The sequence below is a fragment of the Condylura cristata genome, unplaced genomic scaffold, assembly GCF_000260355.1.
Source record: "Condylura cristata isolate star-nosed mole 26May11 unplaced genomic scaffold, ConCri1.0 scaffold00003, whole genome shotgun sequence".
NCBI lineage: Eukaryota > Metazoa > Chordata > Mammalia > Eulipotyphla > Talpidae > Condylura > Condylura cristata.
Window position 1 is genome coordinate 69,568,991 of NW_004567104.1, and position 24,409 is coordinate 69,593,399.

At 36.3% G+C, this 24,409-nt stretch overlaps 1 protein-coding gene across 1 annotated transcript in view; it reads right to left on the minus strand.

Annotated features, from left to right (window-relative positions):
* The window catches only part of LTN1 (listerin E3 ubiquitin protein ligase 1), a 37,845-nt gene that overhangs the window by 7,738 nt on the left and 5,698 nt on the right, over positions 1–24,409 (minus strand). The window contains exons 5-23 of the mRNA XM_004675323.2: positions 24,121–24,294; positions 23,138–23,328; positions 22,352–22,487; positions 20,668–21,477; positions 20,261–20,302; positions 17,726–17,915; positions 16,866–17,105; positions 14,746–14,899; positions 13,604–13,748; positions 12,985–13,171; positions 11,062–11,221; positions 10,113–10,217; positions 7,629–7,771; positions 5,299–5,434; positions 4,942–5,086; positions 3,916–4,129; positions 2,694–2,931; positions 2,324–2,398; positions 296–482 (exon numbers count right to left, since the gene is read on the minus strand). Of these exons, the coding sequence (XP_004675380.1) occupies positions 296–482; positions 2,324–2,398; positions 2,694–2,931; positions 3,916–4,129; positions 4,942–5,086; positions 5,299–5,434; positions 7,629–7,771; positions 10,113–10,217; positions 11,062–11,221; positions 12,985–13,171; positions 13,604–13,748; positions 14,746–14,899; positions 16,866–17,105; positions 17,726–17,915; positions 20,261–20,302; positions 20,668–21,477; positions 22,352–22,487; positions 23,138–23,328; positions 24,121–24,294 (3,672 nt within the window). The remainder of the gene's footprint in view (positions 1–295; positions 483–2,323; positions 2,399–2,693; positions 2,932–3,915; positions 4,130–4,941; positions 5,087–5,298; positions 5,435–7,628; positions 7,772–10,112; positions 10,218–11,061; positions 11,222–12,984; positions 13,172–13,603; positions 13,749–14,745; positions 14,900–16,865; positions 17,106–17,725; positions 17,916–20,260; positions 20,303–20,667; positions 21,478–22,351; positions 22,488–23,137; positions 23,329–24,120; positions 24,295–24,409) is intronic.

Sequence of the window (24,409 nt, forward strand, 5' to 3'; positions counted from 1 at the left end):
AAAAAAAAAAGTGGGCACTCCTTGGTGGTGCAGCAGGTTACAGCACAGCACTAAGAAGCTAAAGCCACTTCAGCATGAGCTTGATCCCCACCCCAGAGGTGACCCACATGGCACAGCAGACCTCTCTGACCCTCCCGCTGCTCCCCTCAACAGTGTATTTCAGTACATCTGCCTGTTCTGCTCCCCACTCTGCCTCTGGTGAATCCCACCGCCCCTGCACCTCTGGCCTGTACTCCACCTCTGTAGGCATAAATAAATAAATCTTAAAAAAAAAAAAAAAGTGTCACATATTTACCTGCGATGAAGCAGCTTTGAAGAAAGTAAGTATTAACTTCCAAGTGAGGAGGTATCCCAGGACATAACAGAAGTCTTCGCTGAGGGGCTTAATAGTAACTATCTGTCCAACAGGTATACACCCTAAAACATTTTCTAGTAAGTCTTCTTGATTGCTCAGGAGAGACATCAGCACTGCCGGTGGAGAACTAAGAAATCAACGATAAACACAATTTTCTTCATAATTCATTTCTTAACAAATTGACAGCAAGAAAAAACAAACATTTTGAAGTAATCTATTTTCTAAACAATGCTATAAAATTCCTTTATATTCATTTTTCCCCTAATTTCACATAAGTACAACCAGAATTTGAAAGACATAAATATTACATTCACAGAAAATACACATAAATGCATATATGTATATCTAATGTACATATATGACATGTATAAAATATGCATTATTTTTATATAAATATAAGTAAACTAGTAATAAAGTATATTATAAAATATTTTAACATATATACATTATGTTTACATATAAAATATATGTATATGCTATATGCTATAAAAAGGTAGACCCTAGAAGTTAAGTGTTTACAGGAAAAACCCTTTTAGAAAATATCTAATTCAATCTTCTGTTTCACAGATGGGGAAAAAAAAAAAAACCACCAGAGGCTAAATGTCCCTTACTCTGTCAAGGGAAAGATTAAGGCTACCAACTCTTACCAAGTTCTTTTATCAGCCTGAAGGCTGAAGAGTTCATTACCACTAACTTTTTTTAGGAAAGTAAATTTAACTTCATTTTAATTCATGAAAATGTAAGCTAAAGTTCTTTACTGAACTACTGTACTCATCAACATTCTTGGGTAAGTCTCAAAAAGTGAAATACTTGTTTATATCCAATCAAATTTTCTTCTTTAGGACAGTCAGGTTAGATCTCTCCTTCTACCTTGGTTACTTTTCTTTCCTTGTGTCTTCCTTCTCCCAGTTCAAGTTTCTGCCCATAGTTTTCAATACAACCATCTCATGTAGCTGCCCTTCTCTATTCCATATCAATTGCCATTGGATCTTGCAAATACAAGCTCAGAAAATCTTTCCACTCTGCCCTCTACACACTACTGCAACTCAGGAATGGTCTCCACTTTTGTCTGCTTCACCATACGAATTGTCCATTCTTGCCAGAGTCAACTGGTAATATCCCATGTTCTACCAATAACACCCCAATTCTAAATTTTCATTTTCTTAAATATATTTCCCGATGTCTTCCATTTACCTCACTCACCCATCACTTTTTTGATTATACATACATATACACACACACACATACTTTCTCTCATTCATTTATTTTTTTTTTTTTTCCTTCAGCAAATACACAGTGCAAATACAGCATTCCATTCTGGATGCTGTGAATACAGTTAGAAACAAGAAATAAAAACTCTTGCCTTCACAGAATTTACACTCCAATGGAAGAAGATACAGACAATAAAGAACGTTAGGTGGCAACCTCTTCACATACCCCAAGCACATCCTGAATATTCAAACCTCAAAGCCTTTGCACACGGTGCTTCCCTAACCTAGGTTGTCTTCCCTGCCCCACCGAGAGGCCACTAAAGGTCTAGTGTAATGGTTCATCTCGAAAGCATCCTGCCCTCCTGGTACACGGGACATGTCCCGTAACATGCTCTCTACTCTTAGCCTTAAACACTTCTTCTATATTGGCTTACAAATGTCTTCAGAAAAAGAATGTTCACTATATACTGTATTCTCTCCTACAGCATTTAAATACTACTTTGCCCAAAGGGAGTGCTCAGTAGATTTGAATTAATCTACTCTTTACACAGCTACTATGTTCGTTTTACTAACCAGTAGCAAACTGAAAACTGAATTAGGAACAACTAAAGAAGTCTTTATAGGTGAATCCTGGATTTTATCTATATCTTATAGACAACTTTGAAAGATCTGTTGAACAAATATATACTCTAGAGCTTTTCTGTTGTCCCCATCTTTTAAGTTGTAAGAAAAATTTTAATACATTAGGATTACTTACAGGGCTGGTTCTTCCTCTTCATCTCCGTATGACTTGAGATTATCCTGATCATACTGTGGTAATTCAGGCATTAGCCTGCAAAGACATTATTTTAAATTAAATTATTTACTGTTAAATCATGCTCAAGAGCAGAAAGACCAATATTTATTTTGATGAATGCATTCTTTAATGTTTTTTCTGAAGCAACCATCAAGACTCTACATTTATAAGCTCTGTCTGAAGAATACTGACCTAACTGGATTAAAAACTTGACATCCTATTAGTGAAATTCATGTCCAGTTTACTTGGGCTTCGGTGGTGTTTTTTTGATGACTAAGAGTTAAATATTCATTCTAGCTTTTTAGACCATCATCTCGGTGATAATACTTACTTGTACAGCATCTGATAAACAGCAATTTGCACAGGGCGAGCTCTGAAGAGGAGAAGCGGGGTCAATGTATTTAACAAAGTCTGGAGAGACTCTGGTAAGTTTGTTTTCTGGCCAGTAGTCAACCTTGCAGGGAGTTTGTGATTAAGCAGCTGGTCCTTTGGGATATAGGTTAACGTTTCGCACAGGGGCTTCAGCATTGCATTCTGAAAGGATGTTTCAGACGTATCTTTGCTTTCTCCTGAAAGCAAAAAGAAATGAAACATGCACATCCCCAAACAAAGTGAGAATACAGCTTGACAGGTTTGCAGACAATTAAGTACTATTTAAGAAAATGAAATAAAAACTTGACCAACATTAGAGTGGCCCTGTCTAGAAATCTGCACTGAATGCATCCTTCAGATATTCGCAGCTATTTGACTCACTCCACAAAAGAGCAACCTATCAACTGCCCTCCAGGTGATGATCTATTGCACTGACCTGAATCACTTGAACTTGCGTTATTTGGATACCTTGCCCTTTTTCAATTCGTGTCTGTAAAGCAGAAGCAGCTGTAATGCTTCTGAGATTCCAAGCTTCTCATTAGCCCTTATCTGCTACTAGTCTGTACTATTTAAGCATTCAGTTTTTGTTTTGAATTTTTCAAAAAGTCATTTTTTTGAGTATTTATGTCAAATCTTTATTTATGTATATATATTAAATGTAAAATGTTTATTTTTACATCATTTTGTACATTTTTTTTTTCATCTCAATTGTAATTCCTGTGGGCTTCCCATCACCAAGTCACCTGTGTGCCATCACCATAGTCCCGTGCAAACCCCCCACCCCGTGTTTGACCCCATTCCCCACTCCACCCCGACAAAATGTCTCTGGTATATGGCTGTTCATTATTCTTATTATTTTCACTCCTGCTATGAGTGAAACCATACGGTAATTTTCTTTCTCTTTCTGGCTTATCTCACTAAGCTCCATCCAAGTTGCTGCAAAAGACGTGTTTCTGTTTTTTGGTTGCTGAGTAATATTCCATTGTGTATATGTACGACATCTTTTTAATCCAGTCATCTACTTTTGCGCATTTGAGCTGCTTCTATGTTTTTCCAATTGTAAATAAAGCAGCAATAAACATAGGGGTGCAGGTATCTCAAAAAGTCATTCTTTAAAAAAAAATTCTTCCCAAACTAATGATTTTTCAATGAATCTCATGAATACTCCTTTCTTTACTTGCCTGTAACAGTCACCAAAAGAGGTAAAAGCAAGCTGTGGATGCCTTGGGAAAAAAATTCTTTCCATTCACTGATTAGATTTTCAGGAAGATTGCGAATGGTATCCGGAGTGGCAGAATCAAAAAAAGCACTAAGCTCACAGGCCAAATCAAAGCTGACACAGGCAAAGAGTTGTACGAGTGGAACAGAATATAATGCTTGGTTCTCATTTGTCGTCTGAAAAAGACAAAAATGAAACAGATAAGCAAACTTGTCCCAGAACACCACAAATCCAGGTAACAGAGAAGTATCTTTTCATTTCCCTTAATTTTAAAATAAAAAACATTTGAAGTGTGAGGTCTCAGGAGACATACTGCTTTATTTTTATAACTATGAAAGAAAAAATTATCAATTACCATTTGCCAAGTGAAATACATCAAACATACATGTACAATAATCTCGGGAGCTACTAACTGGATGTTAGTAAGTTTTTTAAAATAAGGAAACTGAGGCCCAACTACATCAAGTTTAAAATTCTAAGCCACACAACTAAGAGCAGGCAGAGCAGAGATTTGGACTATCTCATCCTAACTGACTTCCATATTACAATCCACAGTTATGACACAGTGGGCTGTTTTGGGACATTAAAAAGAATACTAACTCTTAATTTGCTTAATCTTTAATGCAGTATTCTGACAACACCAACATAGTAAGTTTGAAGAATCACTCGAACCATAAAGACCAAAAAACTTGTCCAGCTAAGATAAAACCTGAAAAGAGCCAAGCTGCAAATATTTTCATTTAAATGACCTCATGGAGAGAACATTTTAACAGCACTAATTTGGTCACTGAATGATACTGATAGATATTAAATCCTATCTTTTTACTGTTGTCAATAATACTTGGTGAGGGATAGGTCTAAAAGTATTTAAATGCTAGGAAAGGGGCTAATTACAATCATTACTTAGAGACTAAAAACAGCAGGTAGCTCTGACTCACAGACATGCACCACGGCCCAGCAGCAGTGATGACACATCAGAGTAATTTACCTCCAGCCAAGCCAACATGGAGCACATGATGAAGTCCCATTCACTCTCGGCCAACGGAGATGAGCAGTATTTTAGAAATAGGGACAGAAACCGCATTATTTCTATATTTACACCCAGGATCTCTGGGCTCACTTCTGACAGATTACTGTAATAAAGACATAAATAAAACAACCACTGGAGAACCGCAACGTTCGATTAGAAAATACTCTATTTTAATCACTCATACTTATGAGTGATTAACTGTCTACTATCCTATTACTCTACAAAACTGTGACCATAAACTAGATAATCTGAGCCCAGGTTGCATGGGGTGTGGGGGAAATGACTTGATAGAACAAAATATAAATTATCACTTACCAACTGAAAAGAAAAATATCTTCATGATCTTTCTTCCAGGATATTAGAATTTTTAATATACCATGTAACAGCTCTCCATCATCTATGCTTCTGGTTTGCAGACAAGAATTAAAAATGGCAAGATGTCCAAAGCTTCCTAAGTAAAAACAAAAATTAAGACGATTTTAAAAATGGCTTTGCTTCTGTAAGAAAATCTACTTTGAGATAAGTCAAAGCGGTCAACAGGAATGTCCAGGTTAGAATTACAAATAGGGATTATACTAAGAGTCAACAAGGGGCTTCTAAGCTCTACAGTGCAGTCTCCGACCCACACCCAGCATCACCCACACCCAGCATCTAACACGAACAGGGGATGGGGTGGCCTGTGAGAACAGGTTAATGACAAAGTCCTCTAAACTAATCAACGCATTTTTTGGGTTTCCATTTGCTAAATATATTATTTATGCAGCTTACTCACCTCTCAAACAAAAAACAAAGCTACAGTTCAAAGTTCAGTACAAAGAGAAATAAGACACTGCTCCATAATTCATACGTTCACTCAGTAAGCATCTACTATGTCTGGAAAGCTCATATGGGGTCTCCTATGGGGTCTCCACTCTTTGGGGTACCATTTCCTTCATTATCCTTCAACTCTCAGTTTAAAGACTGCCTCCATTCTATGAAATGCTCTAGCAGATAGAGTACACCCAGCTATGTTTCTCTGTTTTCAAATATCTTTTGCTTGTCACCTGTATAACACTACTACCCTACTATTCCTTTACTTATGATCTCTCCTCAATTAGAAAGTAAGCTGCATGAAAGCAGGAATCTTATTTGTTCTACTTACCAACACACTTATTTTAGTTGACTAAAAGAACAAATAAATGAATGAATACCAAGTACACTGCTAGAATCTGAGAAAAGATGTACAGAACGCAGGCCTTGAAAAGGCTCATCTGACAGTAGTGGCAAAATGTAAAAGCTTATCATGTTACAATATGGACAAAGCTTGTAAGTGCAGAATGGAAAACAATCATGTAAGCGAGTCAAAAAAATCCCTCTCAAAGTTGACATGGGAACTTGGACTTATAAAAAGTTAAATTAAGATACTGTAAGGCTAGCAAATGGGCACGCCAGGAGTCCTAATGTATGAAGCTGTAAAAAAGTACAGAATGTTCAAAAATGATGAGAATTTAGGTCTTTGCAGTACTGCAAACAAACACAAGTACTGGTTTTGTTTCATCACTTTGGCTAATTTTGTTTCATCACCTTCTATGACATTTAGCATGATGAATACATAAAACCCTTAATTCTTATTCTCAAGTCTTCCTCTACCCATACACCTTTTATCGATGTACCACTGGTCCCTTGGGATTCTTTTCAGTCTTTCCTCTCCCGAGACAAATTCCTCTTAGATTACAGCTACGACTGACAAAATATGGAATTCAATAAAAGTATCTCAACCCAGGCCATAGTCTATCTGCTAATGAAAATCTTCATTTGAATATCTATCCCATAGCAACCTATCTGGTCTTCTCTCAACCCCTCTTCTCTCATATCCACTCAGCATTATAATTGTCAAATAATTTAATATAAATGTGATAGTCTAACTTCTCCCCTAATTTGAGCCAATAAATCCCAGCTGCCTACAGCTGAAGGTCCTTAGCCTACAAAATTGAGCCTTTATATGATCTATCCCCTAGAACTTACTGATATCCACCTTCTATGTATCCCAAATTTTCTGTCTCTAACCTTCTACTTTAAGTACAAGGCCCGTCTGCACTCATATGGTTTGTGTACCTGGAATGACATTCCCAACTACGCTTATACAGAAAACTGTATTTTAACACTTGATAACTTCTCTTTGTGAGATCACTGCTGACACTTTAAAAAGAATGGAAAATTCTACCAACCTTTTTTGCTACATTTGTTATCACATGATGTAACTTTAAGTGTCTTCTTTATAAAGAAAGTATCACCAATCCACCTTATGTGTTCATTAAGTTAATAATCAAAGAACTATCAAGAGTGCAGAGTATTCCAAAACATTTAAAATACAACAAAAGTCACTTCCTTTTTCCCATATATATGTTCAATCACTGGATGACGAAGGAGAACTGAGCTAAGAAAGATACAGAGCGAAACCAGAGGGTATCTGCAACTGCAAATATTTCCTTACACTTGCAGCACTGCTCTACTGCAGAGTGGCTAAAGTCATTCTCCAATGACCTTCATCCCACCGTCAACCCCTTACACCATAGAAATGTAATCAGCAATAATTCCATTTATCTGTTATATTTAGATTCAATCAAGAATTAAATGAATGGTATATTTATAATCAAGTGACTAACCATGAGTACTGCACAGGTCTTCTTTAGTCCATGCCAAAAGGGTAGGTATACATTGCGCAATGAATTCTTTCTTATCTTCTTTTGACAAAAATGGACATAGACTCTGAATGGTGTGCATCTTACCTTCAGTTAGTGGGAAAAAACTGTTTAAAGAAAAGAAGAAGTATAAATTATATTTATCCTAACTATACCGGTATTTCAGAAAGTTTCTCTTATTTATTAGACTCTTCAAAATGACAATTCTCAAATACTTGCAGATGATGAAATTATATATAATTATTTCTTGCTGCTTCTGTTTTTTACAATTCTAATTTTAAAAAGAGCATATATAAATTTTCCCTCAGGTATGATTTTTTTTAAGTTATCCAAGCAATTATTCTCTTTAAGAGCAAGTGATTCCCCTTACACAGTACCAGCTGTGTCTCCTATGAACTGATATTCATATGCATGCTTAAGCTGAGTTTTATTTGCATTGTGAGATCACGCTAAACATACTGGTTTATCATTTGTAGAGTTTGTAGATATTTTTGTTAGGACATATAAATAAGTTTATTTTAAGGCTGTATAAATAAATTACAAACAAAAAATACCCCATGCTATGAACAGATCATAATTTAACTATCCTCCATTAGTGAACATGTAGGCTCGTTCTCCCAAATTTTTGCTCTTATAAATAAAGCTGCAATAAATGTCTGTTAAGTAGATACTATTTTGCAGTTGCAAAATACCTTTTTAGGTTAGATTTCCAGAAACAGAACTGCAAGATCAAAGAATCTGAATGTCTACCTTGGATATTTCAAATTGTTTTCCAAAAAAGGACATATTAAATTTACACTTTCACCAAAAATGTCAAGTACATATCTATTTCATTAGTGGCTAGGTCAAATAATTCTCTAGTTAATTTCATATTGCTTTTATAATACTGAAAAATAGCATTAAAGATTACATATAGGTATACTTCATTTGATTGTGTTTCACTTTACTGTGCCTCACAGATAATTGCTTATTTTTTCAATTGGAAGGTCTATAGCAAAAAGATTACAAGTTGCTGCTGGTGAATAGTTTTTAGTAATAAACATTTTAAATTAAGGTACGTTATAGTGCATATTTAATAGACTAGGATACAATGCAAACATTCAGGCACAGTGGGAAACCAACTCAGTCACGTAATCCATTTGACTACAATATTTGTATTATAGCAGTGGTAGAAAGGAACCCACATGATCTCCAAGGAGGTCCTGTACCATTTTGAATGTATTAATATGACATTTGAAATCCCTCTGTGTGCTGGACTGTGGTGTCAGCACAGACTACAATCACAACAAGCAAATGCAGCTTCACCTGGTCAATCGCAAATGCCCATTTCCTTGGTTGTGTGAGTTCATTATTATGAATTCTATTTTCTTCAATTGCATATGAATCTATAAATTACTCCAAAATAAAGTTCTTAGAACTTTTAAATAAGATTTAATAAAAATTTAGTTTACCATTGTACTATACCAGAAAACACACACACACACATATATCTATATAATTATATACACACACACACATACTTATGTATTTGTTTACATATATATTTCATTATATATGTGTGTGTGCATATATATATATATGTACATGTATTCATGCACAAACACACACACACACAATTTCAGAATTCTTTTGTGGTAAATCAGTAAATTCAAAATGGCTTCTGGTAAAATTTCAGCTAAGTATTTATGCTCAGCTTCCAAACTCGCACTTTCTTTCGGTTTTAAGAACTCTGGTATAGCATTTCTAGAATTATTTTAATAGGGTGATCTTTATTAAGAAAAGGGTAAATAGCTTTCCCATTTTTTTCCACACAGCAAGCAAACTGATGGCAAAAGAGTTTGGGAGTGAGGCAGAGGTGGAAGAGAAAAATATCTACCAGAAAGGTCTCCAGGAAAAAGAAGAGGAAGAGAGAACAAGTTTATGAAATGTTAATTGTTTAAAACAAGTATAAAATTTCACAACAAAATGTTATAAAGTTATTTACTTTTTTAAAAAGAGTTGTACCTAACCTAACCAAATTTAAATTGCTTTAAAAACCTTTCAAATTTTCCTTAAATTTAATATTCTCTTTCCTAAAACCTTGTATTTTCTTAACTCAATAAAAATTGTTCATTAGGCCCTCCCTGGTGGCGCAGGGGGTTAAAACACAGCACTAAGAAGCTTAAGCCACTTCCACATGAGTTTGATCCCCGCCCCCGGAGGTGACCACATGGTGAGGCAGACCTCTCCTGACCCGCCCACTGCTCTTCTCAGCAGTGTACTTCATTGATCTCCCTGTTCTGCTCCCCACTCTGTCTCTGGTGAAGCCTCTCGCCACCCCTGAGCCTCTGGCCTATACCCCAGTTCTGTATGTACAAATAAATAAATCTTTAAAAAAAAATTGTTCATTAGTTGGTGTTTGCCAATTATAATAAATCACACAGCAAAAACATTTTAAGTTAAGAATACCTTTCTTTTCTCCTATAATGCCATTTTACTTCTTCCGATGAAACACTTTGGGAAAGGATCAACTTAGCAATAATAAGAGACCAAAGGGTGCCATTCTCCATGGATCTATAAAAGAGAAAAAAATTGAAAGTGCGCTTAAGACATCTTAAATACTGTTCCCTGGATTCCTTTTACAGAATTGAATTAATCACCTTGTAAGGGCATCAATTTACTCAGGAATTTTATACCCACACAACCCCATTACTGAAAGGACTAGGCACTTAGGCTTTGGACAATGCTATCAAGCTCTCATTCTAAAGTCCCTCAAGGTCCTTCAAGAATAGGTATGTGGAGTATGTAGGTGGACTTGAAACAGAAAGGAGCTTCTTATTCAGCCCAAGGCTTCTGATACTGCAAATGCAAACCTCTTAAAGAGCAAACAACTTAATATAATCATTTCAACAAGCCAAACATTTAATTGCATGCATCACTGGTCTGCACTCACTTCCTAATTTAGATGGAGGGGTTTTGCTGGTAGGGTGTTAAGACACACCCACAACAAGATTAAGGGAAAAACTGAAATTGAGAGTAGTGGGAGGAGGGGTTGCCCACGAAAAAACCACAAGGGGTTAAAGTGCAGCACTAAGAAGCTATCCACAGCCATTGCAGCACTAATTCGATTACATCTTAAAAAAAAAACAAAAAAACAAACAAACAAAAAAACACTTCTGTGGGCTTCCATTTCTCTCACTGTTATCTACCATTTGAGTGTATTCATAAACTCAAAAAAGGCAAATATCTCCTCAGAATGAGCAAGCACTTAGTAGCAAAAAGAATTTATCATTGAAGTCTAGAATTTTGATCAACCCTCTAACTGAAAGGGCAGCAGAGTTAGCTTACATTTTACAGAAATAAAGTTATAAACTAGGAAAATACTCATCTAACAATGGAAATTGAGAAGGATTCTTACCTGTTAAATAGCAATTGTAAGAGACCAGAAGTATTGCCAAGTCCACATAAACTATCATATGTAATATTCATTTCTTGAAGCATTTCACAAAATCCAGTTAGAAAAACAGGTGGATTGTCTAACTCTTCATACCACTGCAGGGAATAGAGCAGTTCTGCAGCTAACAGAATGGACAACATATTATTAGGTGCATTTTGTGACTAGATCTCATTTTTCAGCGCCATTTTCCAACACTGTTGTACCCACTCATCTCAAAACATCTGTGATGTTCAAATTTGTTTGAGATGTCCAAAGATGATAAAACATAACATCTGTCAGATATAAAATGCTACTCCTTGCCCAAAGTTTTTTCAGTTTCATTGTTGTTAATTAAGAATGTCACAGAGAGCCTCCATGATGGCCTTGGAGTTACAGTGCTATCACCCTGACAGCATGAATTTGATCCCTGGCTAGGGAGCTGACCCACATGGCACAGCAGACCTCTCCTATCTCACCGGCTTAGCAGTGTATTTCAGTAAGCCCACCTGTTCTGCTCCCCACTCTGTCTCTGGTGAATTCTTTCACCCCTCTGGCCCACACCCTGGTTCTCCTATAGAGAAATAAATAAAATCTTTAAAAAAAAGAAAGAAAGAAAGAAAAGAAATGCCATAGAAACTGATGTTACTAAAGATACTGGAGATATCTATTACTTTTGCCACATGTGGTAATAAAACGTGCATACACGGTAAACAACTAAGAAACCCAGAACCTGAGATGAGAAATTCAAGTAGATGTATAAAAAGAGAGGAGGCAGCTTGACAGAGTACACAGCCTGGGCCTTGGTGACAGACTGAGCTGCAAACACAGTTTTCAACTAGGACACTCGATCTACCTCCCAGGACTACTGGGAGAATTATATCACCACGCATCTGTCACAAAATATGGCGTAAGAAAAAATTTAATACCTAGTCACACTACCTCTCTTATAAAGTCATATATAGATTTTGGATTCAAGAGCTTTCAGATCCGGTCAAAATTTAAATCTATTCCATACAAACTTAGTAACTCTAAACAAATCAGTAGTATTTGACTGACAGGGCTAATGAAAACATTAAATCCATAATGTTGACAGTTTATAATCAGTAGCACGTTGTAACATAAATTGTTACAAAAAGTATTATTCCTCTAATTTCCACTTTGTGTTTGAACAGATTTCCTACTTAATGTAAACTGCAGGCCACTCTCTTGCCCAAGTGCATATGGAACTGGCCAACCAAGAGGTGTGTCCTACTCTCTTCCACAGGGTGTATACTCTTGACTCTGCTAGTAACTGTCTTACAGTTGAGAGCTAACTAGCAAGAATGGCACAGGAATTACATAAATTCTCTCCGTTTTAATGTTATCTTGTAAAAGTCACACTGTTATCCACAATTCTGTACTGTTTCCTGCAGTGGAGTTCATCTTGTGAAATCCTTCTCTAAATCTCCTTGAGATTTAGTATTTGAACCTCTACTTGGGAGGGAAAAAACATAGCCCTATGCATACAAAGGTATAGGGACTCAAACATAAACTGAAAGTCCAGACACCTTGATGAAACCCTACCGACTCAATCATTTTCTTTAGTGCTGATAGCACAGGACCATATACTAATGTCATGTCAGTTAAAGTAACTGCTCTTACACCAACTTCTGCTCTACACCCAGCAAGCTTATAGCCAGATTTCTTGTTTCCATGCAATTTGCAACGTATCATTCATCACTTAAGTAACCTCAAATTTCTCCTCATTAAAATAGGGGCTGAAAATTCTTCATTCTTTAGTTTTAAATTGTAGAGTGTACTCAAAATTATCAAGATTATATTTACTGTATTTCAAAACTTATAGTATATAAATATATATATATATACATATGAAATATATATAGCTGAATGCTTATACATACTTACTTATTTTCTCCAGCTCATTGTTTTCTAGGACTATTTCCTTTTTCAGTGCAACTAATATCATTTTGCTCAATAATGCTGAAGTACACAAATGACTTGGAAGCTTCTTTGTATCTGGTTCTTTAGCATCTGATTTGAAACACTCATAATTCAAACTCAACCTTCCTTCTAAAAGAGGTCTATGTAACCACTGCAAACAGAATACATATACAATGCACAAAACCATTAGTCTAAATAACTTACAGCCTATGCAATTAAAACAGGGAACAAAAATAGAGTTACTACAAGTTTATTAGTAAAATATAGGTTCCTAGAAGTGTGGGCTGTCACCAAAAAGAATTATCAACATGTACATTTCTTTAAAGTCACTCAGAAAAAAGATTTAAACTCACTTTAAAAAAAGATTGCTTCAAGACAGAGCTTATTCACCTTCTAACAATGGTACCACCGGTGCCAGATGGTGTTTTGCAGACAGCAAACACCGATGTATGTGCAATTAGAAACATAAAAGCAAAGTAAAATACTTACATATATTACTTTTTTTTCTTCCCAGAATAAGAGAAAATTTAAGCTGGCAAGAAACTGAGGCTTCAAAATAAGCATATTCCAATCTCAAACATACCTGCATAGGAAGAGACTGTCTCATCTTTTCCCATTCACTGTTGCATGGCATCACACTCTCAATATAAACTCCCAGAAGAGAAGGATCTTCACTCTCTAGAAATGTACTTAGCAAATCCTCAACAGTACATAACAAAAGGTGAAGACTGAAAATAATGTACAGGACATAAGTTATGCCATGACTAATCGAAACACCCTGACACATGCTAAATACCCTATGCAGGTGACAATTTATCAAAAATTAAAGGTACAGAAAGCCTCTACTGTCTCTACGGCAACATACACAGAAGCAAATTGGGGATTTAATGTAACATTCATGAATTGAACTTGAGGGCCACTCTTATTTGGAAACAAAGAAAACCTCATCTATTTCAGGTAAGACTTTTCTGAAATCGTAGTTATTCCCTGAAAAGAGCACAATATTAAGAGAACACACTAAGCCTGAGTTGTCTCTAGATGAACTCTTTCAGATTTCACTTCTATTATATGAGTTTAGGTATGGATCATAAAAAGATTTGCAATGCAACACCTTAAAACCATGGCTACCAGACCCCAAAACACGCCACTGCAGAGCAATCACTGTGTAGAGCCATGAGCAGTTATGGTTACAATCCACACTACAAAACAGCACAACCATCACAGTGATGGCCATAAATTGGGAGTCCAGAAAATAGACCATAATGAACTATTCTTCGATAAAATGAGTCAAAATGCTCATTAAAACAAAAATCCATTTGGGGCCTTCCTGGTGGCGTTAGGGTTAACTCTCAGTGTTAGAAGTGTGATGGCCAGAGTATCATCTCCTGCCAGGGAGCTAATGTGCATACAGCACAGACCTCTCCTGTCTCACCCGCTCCTCCCCTCAACGTGTATTTTCAGGTGTTCTGTTCTCCACTCTGTCATAGTGAATCCTTCACCCCACACCTCTGGCCTACACCCCAGTTTTTATATGCATAAATAAAAATAAATTTTAAAAAATCCTTCAGAATAATTGTTTGGATTTCTTAACATCACAAGCCAATTTTACTAATGGGTTTTACAAGTACTCAATACTTACTACATAATACTTAACAAGTACGGCTATTATTTAATATCTACCAAGTCTTAAGAAGATATTGTATAACTGAGCACAAAAATGGTTACCTTTTGATATCCAAAGATGAACACTGAACTTGGTTCTTCAGCCACAAAGCAGACAAACGTAAGAAGGTACTTTGTTCAAATATATTGCCAGTTTGATGGACCAATAAGTTCACACCAGAGAGCCAAGTATTTTTCAGTTTACAGACAAGGAAGTCTAAAATCAAGATGTTGAAAGTAATTTATAGCCCACTGAAGTTAACTATATCACAAAATGCCTGAAAAAAATTGTAGATCTGAGATTTTTTTAAAAGCATTTTAAAATGAAAACATAGGGGCGTCCCTGGTGGTACAAGGTGTTAAGATGCAGCACTATGAAGCTATATGCAGCCACTGCAGCACGAGTTCGATCCCCAGCCAGTGACTGACCCACATGGCGCAGCAGACTGCTCCTGTGTGGCTGCTGCTCCCCTCCGCAGTGCATTTCAGTCAGTTTGCCTGTTCTGCTCCCAACTCTGTCTCTGGTGAATCTCTTACCTCCTCCACATCTCTGGCCTACACCCCAGCTCTTCTATGCATAAATAACTATAAATAAATCTTTAAAAAAATTAAATTAAAACATAAAATCATCAACTGCTGAAACAAATATACAAGTTAGCAAGTGCCATGTAAATGCAAAAATAAGAAGATTCTTAAAGTTAGCTTTTTTTTCCTCTGAAGGTATTACAAGAGATTTATCCTTTTGGAGATGTTAAAAATACACTGCTTTTCAAAGACAGAAGTCTATTAAAGAACGGGTTGGGGAAAAGGATTCGCAAGATTATTTCTATTAAATATGTCTCAGCTAACATACAAGGCAAGACTATTGTCCTTAAAAGATAATCTTATTTTCACATTGCCATACATCAAGAATGAATATTTCTAGTAATAAGAGACAGGGATGCACTGCATGTTAAAGCTGCCTTTTATGACCACAGAAACTGAGGCTTCAAGAAATCAACTTACCAGAGCTAGGGCGTGAAGGGGCTAAGATTCTAAATTCACAGCTCTCGTCTCTTGTCCCTCCCAACCGTCTCTTAAAATGTAAGAACTTTAAATTCATGTCTGTATAGATCGTCCCCTCACCCATTTCCATTTATTTTATGCTACACTTATTTCCAGACCATATTTGTTTCTTCAGTCATCTAGAATCTTTTTATTCTGTGCAACTCCTCTTCTGGCACAGAATACTTTGCTCTTTTCAGTGAGGATCAACCCAGTACAGCAGGGAGAGCTCAGGCAGGGGTTTATCTGACTGTGAGCACTGAAGGTTCTGCAAAGCATTTTAGGGGTTTTGTTCACCTGGATGTGATCAATGACCAGTCTACATTTAAACCATTAACTTCGGCATTCCTTTCTACTCTTTTAAGCCTGCACAGTAAAAATTAGCACTTTTTTTTGGTCACCAACCCTGCATCCCCACTGCTTGGCCTGAGCACACCTACGAACTTCAACACTGTAACCAGAAACTGGCATGCACTGCATCTGAGAGTGACATCCTTCGATGGTTGGTGGCTATTTGGATATGTGCACCCTTGATGGCCAGGGAAGTTTCATGAATGTTCTTATGATGTGAATTGGTTGATTTGCATGACTTTGTAAGATTTTCCAGGTCAAGTGAGTAGCAAATCATTTTCAGAGATGACCTGAAGCCACTAAGAGCAAGAAGACTACACGCATTTTTTAAAAATATAGTTCCAAACTTGTAATTATTTTTTATAGTTTTCTTTCTTTTGAAGATTTACTTATTTATGCATACAGAACTGGGGTACAGGCCAGTGGTGTAGGGGTGGTGAGAGGACTCACCAAAGACAGAGTGGGGAGCAGAACAGGGAGATGGATGAAGTACACAGCTGAGGGGAGCAGCGGGCGAGACAGGAGAGGTCTGTCTCACCATGCAGGTCACCTCTGGGACCAGGGATCAAACTCACACTGAAGAGCTAGCTTGCAGTCCTATGTTTTAACCCGTTGTGCCACTAGGGAGGGCCCCATATGCATTTTTAAGGTGACTTCTAAAACTGAATGTGTTTTTAGATTTGCAGCTCTTTATTCAAAATGCTTTCAACTTTCAAACACGTTATGAACTGGGCACTAACACTATGAAATTAGAGTCATAACAAAACATTTGAGCAGTAGGCTATTACCTGGCAAATGTGTTTTCTCTTTGCTCTCAGCACATAACTGAAAGAGAGTTAATAATAAATCTTCAGATGATGGCATTAACAAGCATCCTTTAGCTGAGCTGAAGTAGTTGTAGACCACATCACAGATGAAAGACATTGATGAGTCCTTATTTTCCACTTCTGACAATTTCTTTGCTTTGGATAAAGTTTCATGAAGTTTAACAATAATTCTTTCAACATATACTTCTCCAATCAAGTAATCTAGAGGAAAAAACATTCATACAGGTAAAAATTTTAAAATGTTAACTATATTTGTGAATACCTTACTTTGGCTAATAATGACTTAGTCTTCCCCCTTGAGTTTGATATGTATCCGACAGAAAAAAATCTTATCAACTATCAGTCTGTTTTCTCCCACATAAAAATTCTCACAAAACAAGAATAGTTTTATTTTTTTAATATTTGTAAGTTTATTTTTTCATAGAAGAACTGGGGTGCAGGCCAGAGATGAGAGAACTCACCAGCAACAGAGTGGGGCGCAGAACTGGTGGGCCCTGCTGAAATGTACTGCTAAGGGGAACAGTGGGCAAAACAGAAGTCTACTGCACCACCTGAAGACAGAACCCAGGCTGCAGCTGTGACAGTAGAGAGACCCAGATCCTAGGCCACAAGGAGTGGACCTAACTATGAAACTAAAAATATTAAGTATCTTCATGCTATAAAGATTAATAAACACTTAGGGTGTTTACAAAATTAAGCTATCTAAATGACCTACATCTTGCTAACCTCAACCAGTAATACGCAAAATGAGAAGCATGGGATCCCTCCCAAAAGTGAAAGGATTATCCCCTACAAAAAAAGCAAGTGATATTTTTACCTACCATCTTTAACATGTTGGGATAATACCAAGCTTAGAAGATTCCATCTTTCAGAGAAGAAAGATTCTGAAGACACTGTGGATTCCCAGTCTTTATTACAAAGATGGTCTGCCAAAGCTGCCAATTTCTCTCCAAGGACCTCGCCTTTCAGCCAATCAGTTACTAAAGCATGCTTATCTGAACTAGAACACGCCTAAAACCATAAAATTAAATAAAGGTTAGAAGCAAGACAAAACAATATACCTGCCCAAAATATTGTTTGTATCATAAACCTCTCTTCCCCATGACTGCCCCCAACGCTATGCCCAACTCCTCCTGGAGTTCCAAGAAAGCTGGCATCCTCCCTGTTTCCCGATATGCCCTGCACCTCCATGCTTTGCTCAAGCTATCTTCCCAACATAAATATTTCTCTCTTCCTTACTTATAAAAGCCCATCTATTCTTCGAGAATCAATATAAACCCACTGGCTACCTGAACTCTCCCTCCACCCTCCACTCCAGTACTTTACTCATTTCTGCTTTTCTCTGAATTTCTAAAGCACTTACTGGAACATATTATTATTTACTGTTTCATCTGTGTATATCTTGTTTCCAATGAGATTGTAAGTTCCTTGAGAGCAGAGACTGTCTTAAACTTCTTTGATACCTGCTATCAACACTGCAGATATGTTCAATGAATAATAAATGGAAGAACTTTGAAGGCAGATTGATAAATGTTCTATAGATAAATTAGTGTGCATTAAGGTTGCTAAAATTAAAGGGTAGAAGTATAATCTTCAGATCTTGGTATTACTAGTGATAAATGCTATAATTTAAGCAAGGGCAGTGCTATTTTCAAAGTTATCTGAAATAGTACTGGATTCAGATCTGACAGCAACTGGTTTATTTTCTGGGGTGGGGAAGTAAGGGGAAAAAACTGTAAATCCACCCCAAAAAGCATGCTGATCCATGTTCCCAGAACTTCTTTTGCTTTAAGGGCTGAGAAGAAAGCAATTTGCAACTTGGTTCATTTCAAAGCAATCTGGAAAAAAAGAAAAACCCAAGTGCAGATTGGATAGTGCCTGAAAAACCGTTTATCCTTTTATTTTAAAATTGTAGGTAACCAATTTTATTGTAGCCCAAACTTAAACACTGTTCCAGCTATATGGTCTTGGACAAATCTCTCAGCAAGCTAGGCCTATTTCCTAACATGAAAAGAAAAAATTAACAGCAAAATCCCTAAAGTCCTTTCTAACTTATAATTTAAACCAAAATTCAGGCTTGTTTTTAAAGAAGGTGACTTTCCAGCCCTGCTCAATAAATATGGCTGCACATATATAAGATAGAGTTTTGATAACTATAATACGCCCTGGCATTCCTAATGTAGTCAACCAAATAAAATCAATTTATGTTATAGAATCCTGTAGAATCCAGAAAATAAGCTGAATAAAATGTCTTTTAGATTAGCCAGCCAAAAAATCGGGCTACTCAGTGTTTACCGCATCACACACAGAATCTGAGTAGCACAATGGGGTGGGTGTTAGTCAGCCACGGAAGCACTAGAGGCAGACACTGCATACGGAGTTCCCAGCACTGCCCAGGCAGAGAGCAGGCTTCCAAACAGATCGCAATATGAGAAGTGCCTTTGTTGAAAATAGATATATCAATGTTCTCTTATCAAATTATTAACGCCCCATGCTCAGATTCAACATTTATCAAGCAGTTTTCCTATAATTTGACCTTAAATGTAGTCTGTCTATTGGGAAGTATTAGACAGACTAGTGCAAGTTATATGCATGATAAGTTATATTTCTCACTGAAAAAGGGTTAATATTCTTGTTTTTAAAAAATTACTGGGGTAAAGCAGGGAGTTAAGTTTAAATGGATATAGCATTTTAGTTTTCTAAGACAAAGTAGTTCTGGAGGCTGCTTGCATCATCATCTAAACATACTTAACATTTCTGAACTAGAAATGGTTTAGATGGTAAACTTTAAGTCAATTTTACCATAATTTAACAAGATGATAAAGATACTTGTAAATGAAAGTTACCCATATGAAATTTTAAAATAAAACAGCTTTTCAAAAATAGGAAGAGTTTTAGGTGGCTAGCCATGACATTTCTGGTACTGAAAAGTTACTTACATACATCTCATTAAGAAAGAAATATTAAGCCATTTTCAAAGATTTTTGAACTGTTAATGCTTATTCATTTCATTATTCCTATCACTGAATATCTTATTTGGTCATGAGGAAATCAGCAATAGTTGGTAGATTTCAATTTCCTGCACAGTATTCCAGATTAGAGCTAAAAAATGACTTTCCCTCTATTACTGATAGGGAAGAAACAATGAATTGTCTAACGCCTGCTAATTCTATTCCTAGAAAAATAATACTACAAAAAGGAAAACACCATGTCTTCCCAAATTATGTGAAGAAAGTTATAGTAATAAGGAAGCTTTCTAACACAGAGAGTTGACCACAAACCAATATGTGCAAATGACTTGGTTTGAATTTTCCTAAACCCATAAATACAAAAAATCGAAAAAAATCCTAAAATACCTTTTTAATAACCTGAAGAAGAGAATTCCATTTCAGCTCCATCTGAAAGAGCAAGAAACAGTCTGTTACAAAAAACTGCAAAACTGTCCACAATTTTATATAGATAATGAAGTCACCATGAAACCAATGCAAAACTACAATTTTGGTGAAGCTAGTCCAACCTTCAAAAGTACGGACTGCAAGAATGTACCTTTTCTTAGCAAGGTTGTCATAGTAACATATTTCCTGAACACCTGTTCAGAAGCTTCACCCCCAAATCACAAGAACGTATTTCCTCTCTTTAAGCTGACATTCACTGTCAAGAAGCAATCCAAAATACCTGCCTACAGATCTCATTAATCATGTATAACTAAAACGTGTGCCAGTGTAAACTGTTACAGTTCTTAAAAGATATCCAAGAGTAATACCTCAGTTAGATCATCCAAGACATCTTTCCTTTCCATGTTACTGTCACAGCAACGGAGGGCACTATACAAAATGTCCACCAGGAAATCAGCATCCTTCCTCTGGTCTTCACTTAGCCAGCTTATCAGTTTGTGGTATAAAAACTGTACTGCAGGGTTCTTCTGGGCAAGCTTCACTATTTCAAGAGGTTTGGTTTTGGAAATACTCTGTTTTGTATCACCTACCAGCATTTTAAACACTTGGGTTGAAGAGAAGGAGTTGAGCAGAGTGGAAAGAAACTTTAGATGTTGCTCTGACTTCTGCTCATTGATGTAATGAATACTCATCTCCGCTAGTTTACAGACTAAGTCTTCCAAAGGTTTCTTCCTTAGTGGAGATAAAAGGTCTGTATAGTTATGAGTCAGAGAATATTCAGCCACTAACTCAGAGCCTTCACCGTTCTCTCCCTCTGAGGACACACATTTTTCATTCTCTTTATTATTTTCAGGCAACTCATCGGCAAATCTGACCCTACAGACTTTTTTTTTATTGGACTTCAGGGCGCTCTTTGGTTTCTGAAGGACCCGTAACAGGCTAGATACACCCTCAACAGACTTAGCGTCGGCTTCAGGCTCATCAATTTTTTCAACACACATCGCTGACAGTCTTTCCCAGAATTTCAGTAGTACTTTCTCCAAGTTGTGAGCCGTTTTGTCACCATTTTCCGTATCTGCTTTGGCTTCCCAGGAATTTAAAGTTTCTGCTAAATGATTAAAGAGTTCCCCATCTTGCAACCTTGGGTCTTCGAGAACTGAGTCAATAAAAGGAATCAACTGAAACAAGGTAGAAATACAAAAGTTTGGTTTTTAGGAGAAATACAATTTAAATAAGGTATCTGTTAAACAGTGTAAAAGTTCATACAAATTACTTAAAAAATAAGTATTTTTCCTCAGAACCTTATGCATTAATTTGGGTTGTTTTCATATCATATGAAAGAGATAATTTCATCACATCCCCCTGAATTTCTTTACAACATAACTAACCAAGATTATTAGTCAGTTGTTGTTGACACAAATTGTACAATAAATACAATTGTAGTAAACTGTATTATTTAATACAGTTTTATTTGCTTCTTCAGACTATTTCAAGCTCTCTGCTTTTTTCTGTTGATGTGAAAGACGTGTAGAACACTTTTCCTTCAACTGCAAGCAATGGAAATTAATTATCTGAGATAGCAAATAGAATCTGCCATTTACATAATTTTGTGAATTTCCCACCATAAGAATCCATATTTTAGAACCTAGTCTCATTACTTGTTCCATAAGCCAAACACAATTCTTCACAAAAGGATATATGTACTTGAGTATTTTAGAAAAAAAAAACAAGATGAATACTGTATAATTTAAACTTAATACAAAAGACCACAAAAAGGATCTTCCAAATTCTGTTTTACACTGCACTCTCTAATAACAGGGTGTGTTACTAGCTAACCATCTAGGGAATGGTTAGCTTAAACAGTATGGCATTATATTAGCAACTGAAGGTGTAGAATTTTTACTTATCTGGTCAAAGCTACACAATAATTCATTTGTAAATTTTAAAAAGTAAATCTTTACAAGGAAGCTCAAGAAATGTGGTAACAAAGCACAATGAGTGTGGTTCTTTACGTCAGTGTGTAAGGGCACTACCATGCGACACTGCAAATACCTGGTCATTGACGAGCATCTCTTCAATATCTTCCTCACCTAAGTTTTGCTGCATTATAAATCGTAAGCATTCAAAAAAAGCAGAGATTACAGCCGAGCACTCTGAAACGCTGGTTTTGATTCTTTCTGTTGAGAGCCTAAGAAACAATAAATACTCTTACTCTCTCATAAAAGAAATAAACTAACAAGCACCAGAAAAAAGACAGAGAAAGGGCAAAACCTCAAAAGCAGCGGACTTTGCAAAACGTAATTCTTAAGCCAAAAGCTAGGACAAACAACCAATAGCTGGACTAGAATATGAGCACTGTGGGAGAAATCTTCTTTTCAAAGTGGCTCAACAAAAAACACTCATTTTCTATTCAAAAACCAATCTGCCTGCGAACTGAGGGGATTTAACCAAAGACAGAGAAAAAGGCACTTTTAGTTATTAGTAAACCCGAGCATCTTTTATTTACTAAGTTTAACAAATGCACTGAAATAACTTTTAAGTGTGACTTTTTAAGCTTCTAAAAGCTTTGAAAACTTCACTGGTTCATATTCTGCACCTCAGATGTCCACATAAGGTCAATCAACCCATGATCTCACTTTCTGCTGTATATAGCCACCAAACCCTTGAAAGTACCCCAGAAAATAACTCCAGTTGTAATTCCCCAAAAACTTAAATAATGTTTAATAAGCAACAAAACATTTTCAGGAAATTTAAATAAGAATAGAGTGTGTCATTCTACCCATTTATGAAAACAAACCAAAAACTTTAGTGTAAAGATCAAGAATTCAAATTCCTTACCCAGTAATTAGGGAGGTGAGGAAATTTTTGAAGAAATCTAACTTTGGGTCTGTAATGGTCTGAGGGAGCTTGCTGATAAATGGCAGAAGGTAAGGATAGATGACTGTAGCCAGCCCCCGACCACCTTCACAAACCACAGCTGTCAGCTTGGGAAACACACTTTTTTTTGCATTTACATGAAGCCAACAGTCCTAACCAAAGAAAAAATTAAAATAACAATTACAGATCATAAATATATTTTTCCCAACTAAAAGAGAATACATACAGCCTCTCAAAAATAAATGTATTCTACTGAAAAGATCTCTCACTGCTATTAAAAACTAAAATTCTGAAATTATAAAAAATTCATTACATATAATAATCATGTTATCTCCATGCTTCTGGAATAAATATTAACAAGAAATAATTTTAAAACTTGGAAGAGTTCTATAAAAGCTGCTTTCTAAAAAGGAGAACAATACTTAATTTTAAATATAATTAAGTATGCCGACCTCATTGGATTAAATGAAGTTGGAAGTTTTATTTATACAGGTCTGAGGTGTAGTCCAGAGGGGTGGGGTTGAGAGCATTCACCCAAGACAGAGTGGGGAGCAGAACAGGCAGGTCCAATAAGCACACTGCTGAGGGGAGCAGCGGGCGGGTCAGGAGAGGTCTGCTGCGCTCTGTGGGCCAGCTCCCTGGCGGGAAGGATCAAACTCATGCCACACTGGCTGGTGATATCTTGACAGCACTGAGATTTTAACCCCTGTGTCACCTAGGAAGCCCCTGGGGCAAATACTGGTTAACTGAAAATAAAATAATGCTATATCATTTTGCAGTCAGTTTAAGATTTATAACAAGACTTGAATTAAGTAACAAGGCATTTGTCCAATTAACTTTTAGAAGTTAACATCTCTGATCTGCTCTCGTACATACAACTAATGCTTCTATAAAACAACAAAGAAGTACTCCCAGATACATTAAGGTGTACCTCTCTTACATACCTCAATAGTTGTAAGTATATAAAGTACAGCTTCCCAGAGAGCTGGACATACAATGGGGTCACTGTCATCAATGCTAAGAAGAACAGATGGGCTGACTTTGGATGCTTCATTTTTCATCAACTGTGGAATACGCTGGCACAAAGCAGAAACTAACTCAAAGTAAGCTGAGCGAATCTACAAGAAAAAAGAAAATCTGAATTAAGTTAAAGCCTCATAAATAAAAATTTTATCTATGGTAATAGAAAATAGGTTATTCATACAAATCTTCCATTAAAAATAAAAACAGAAA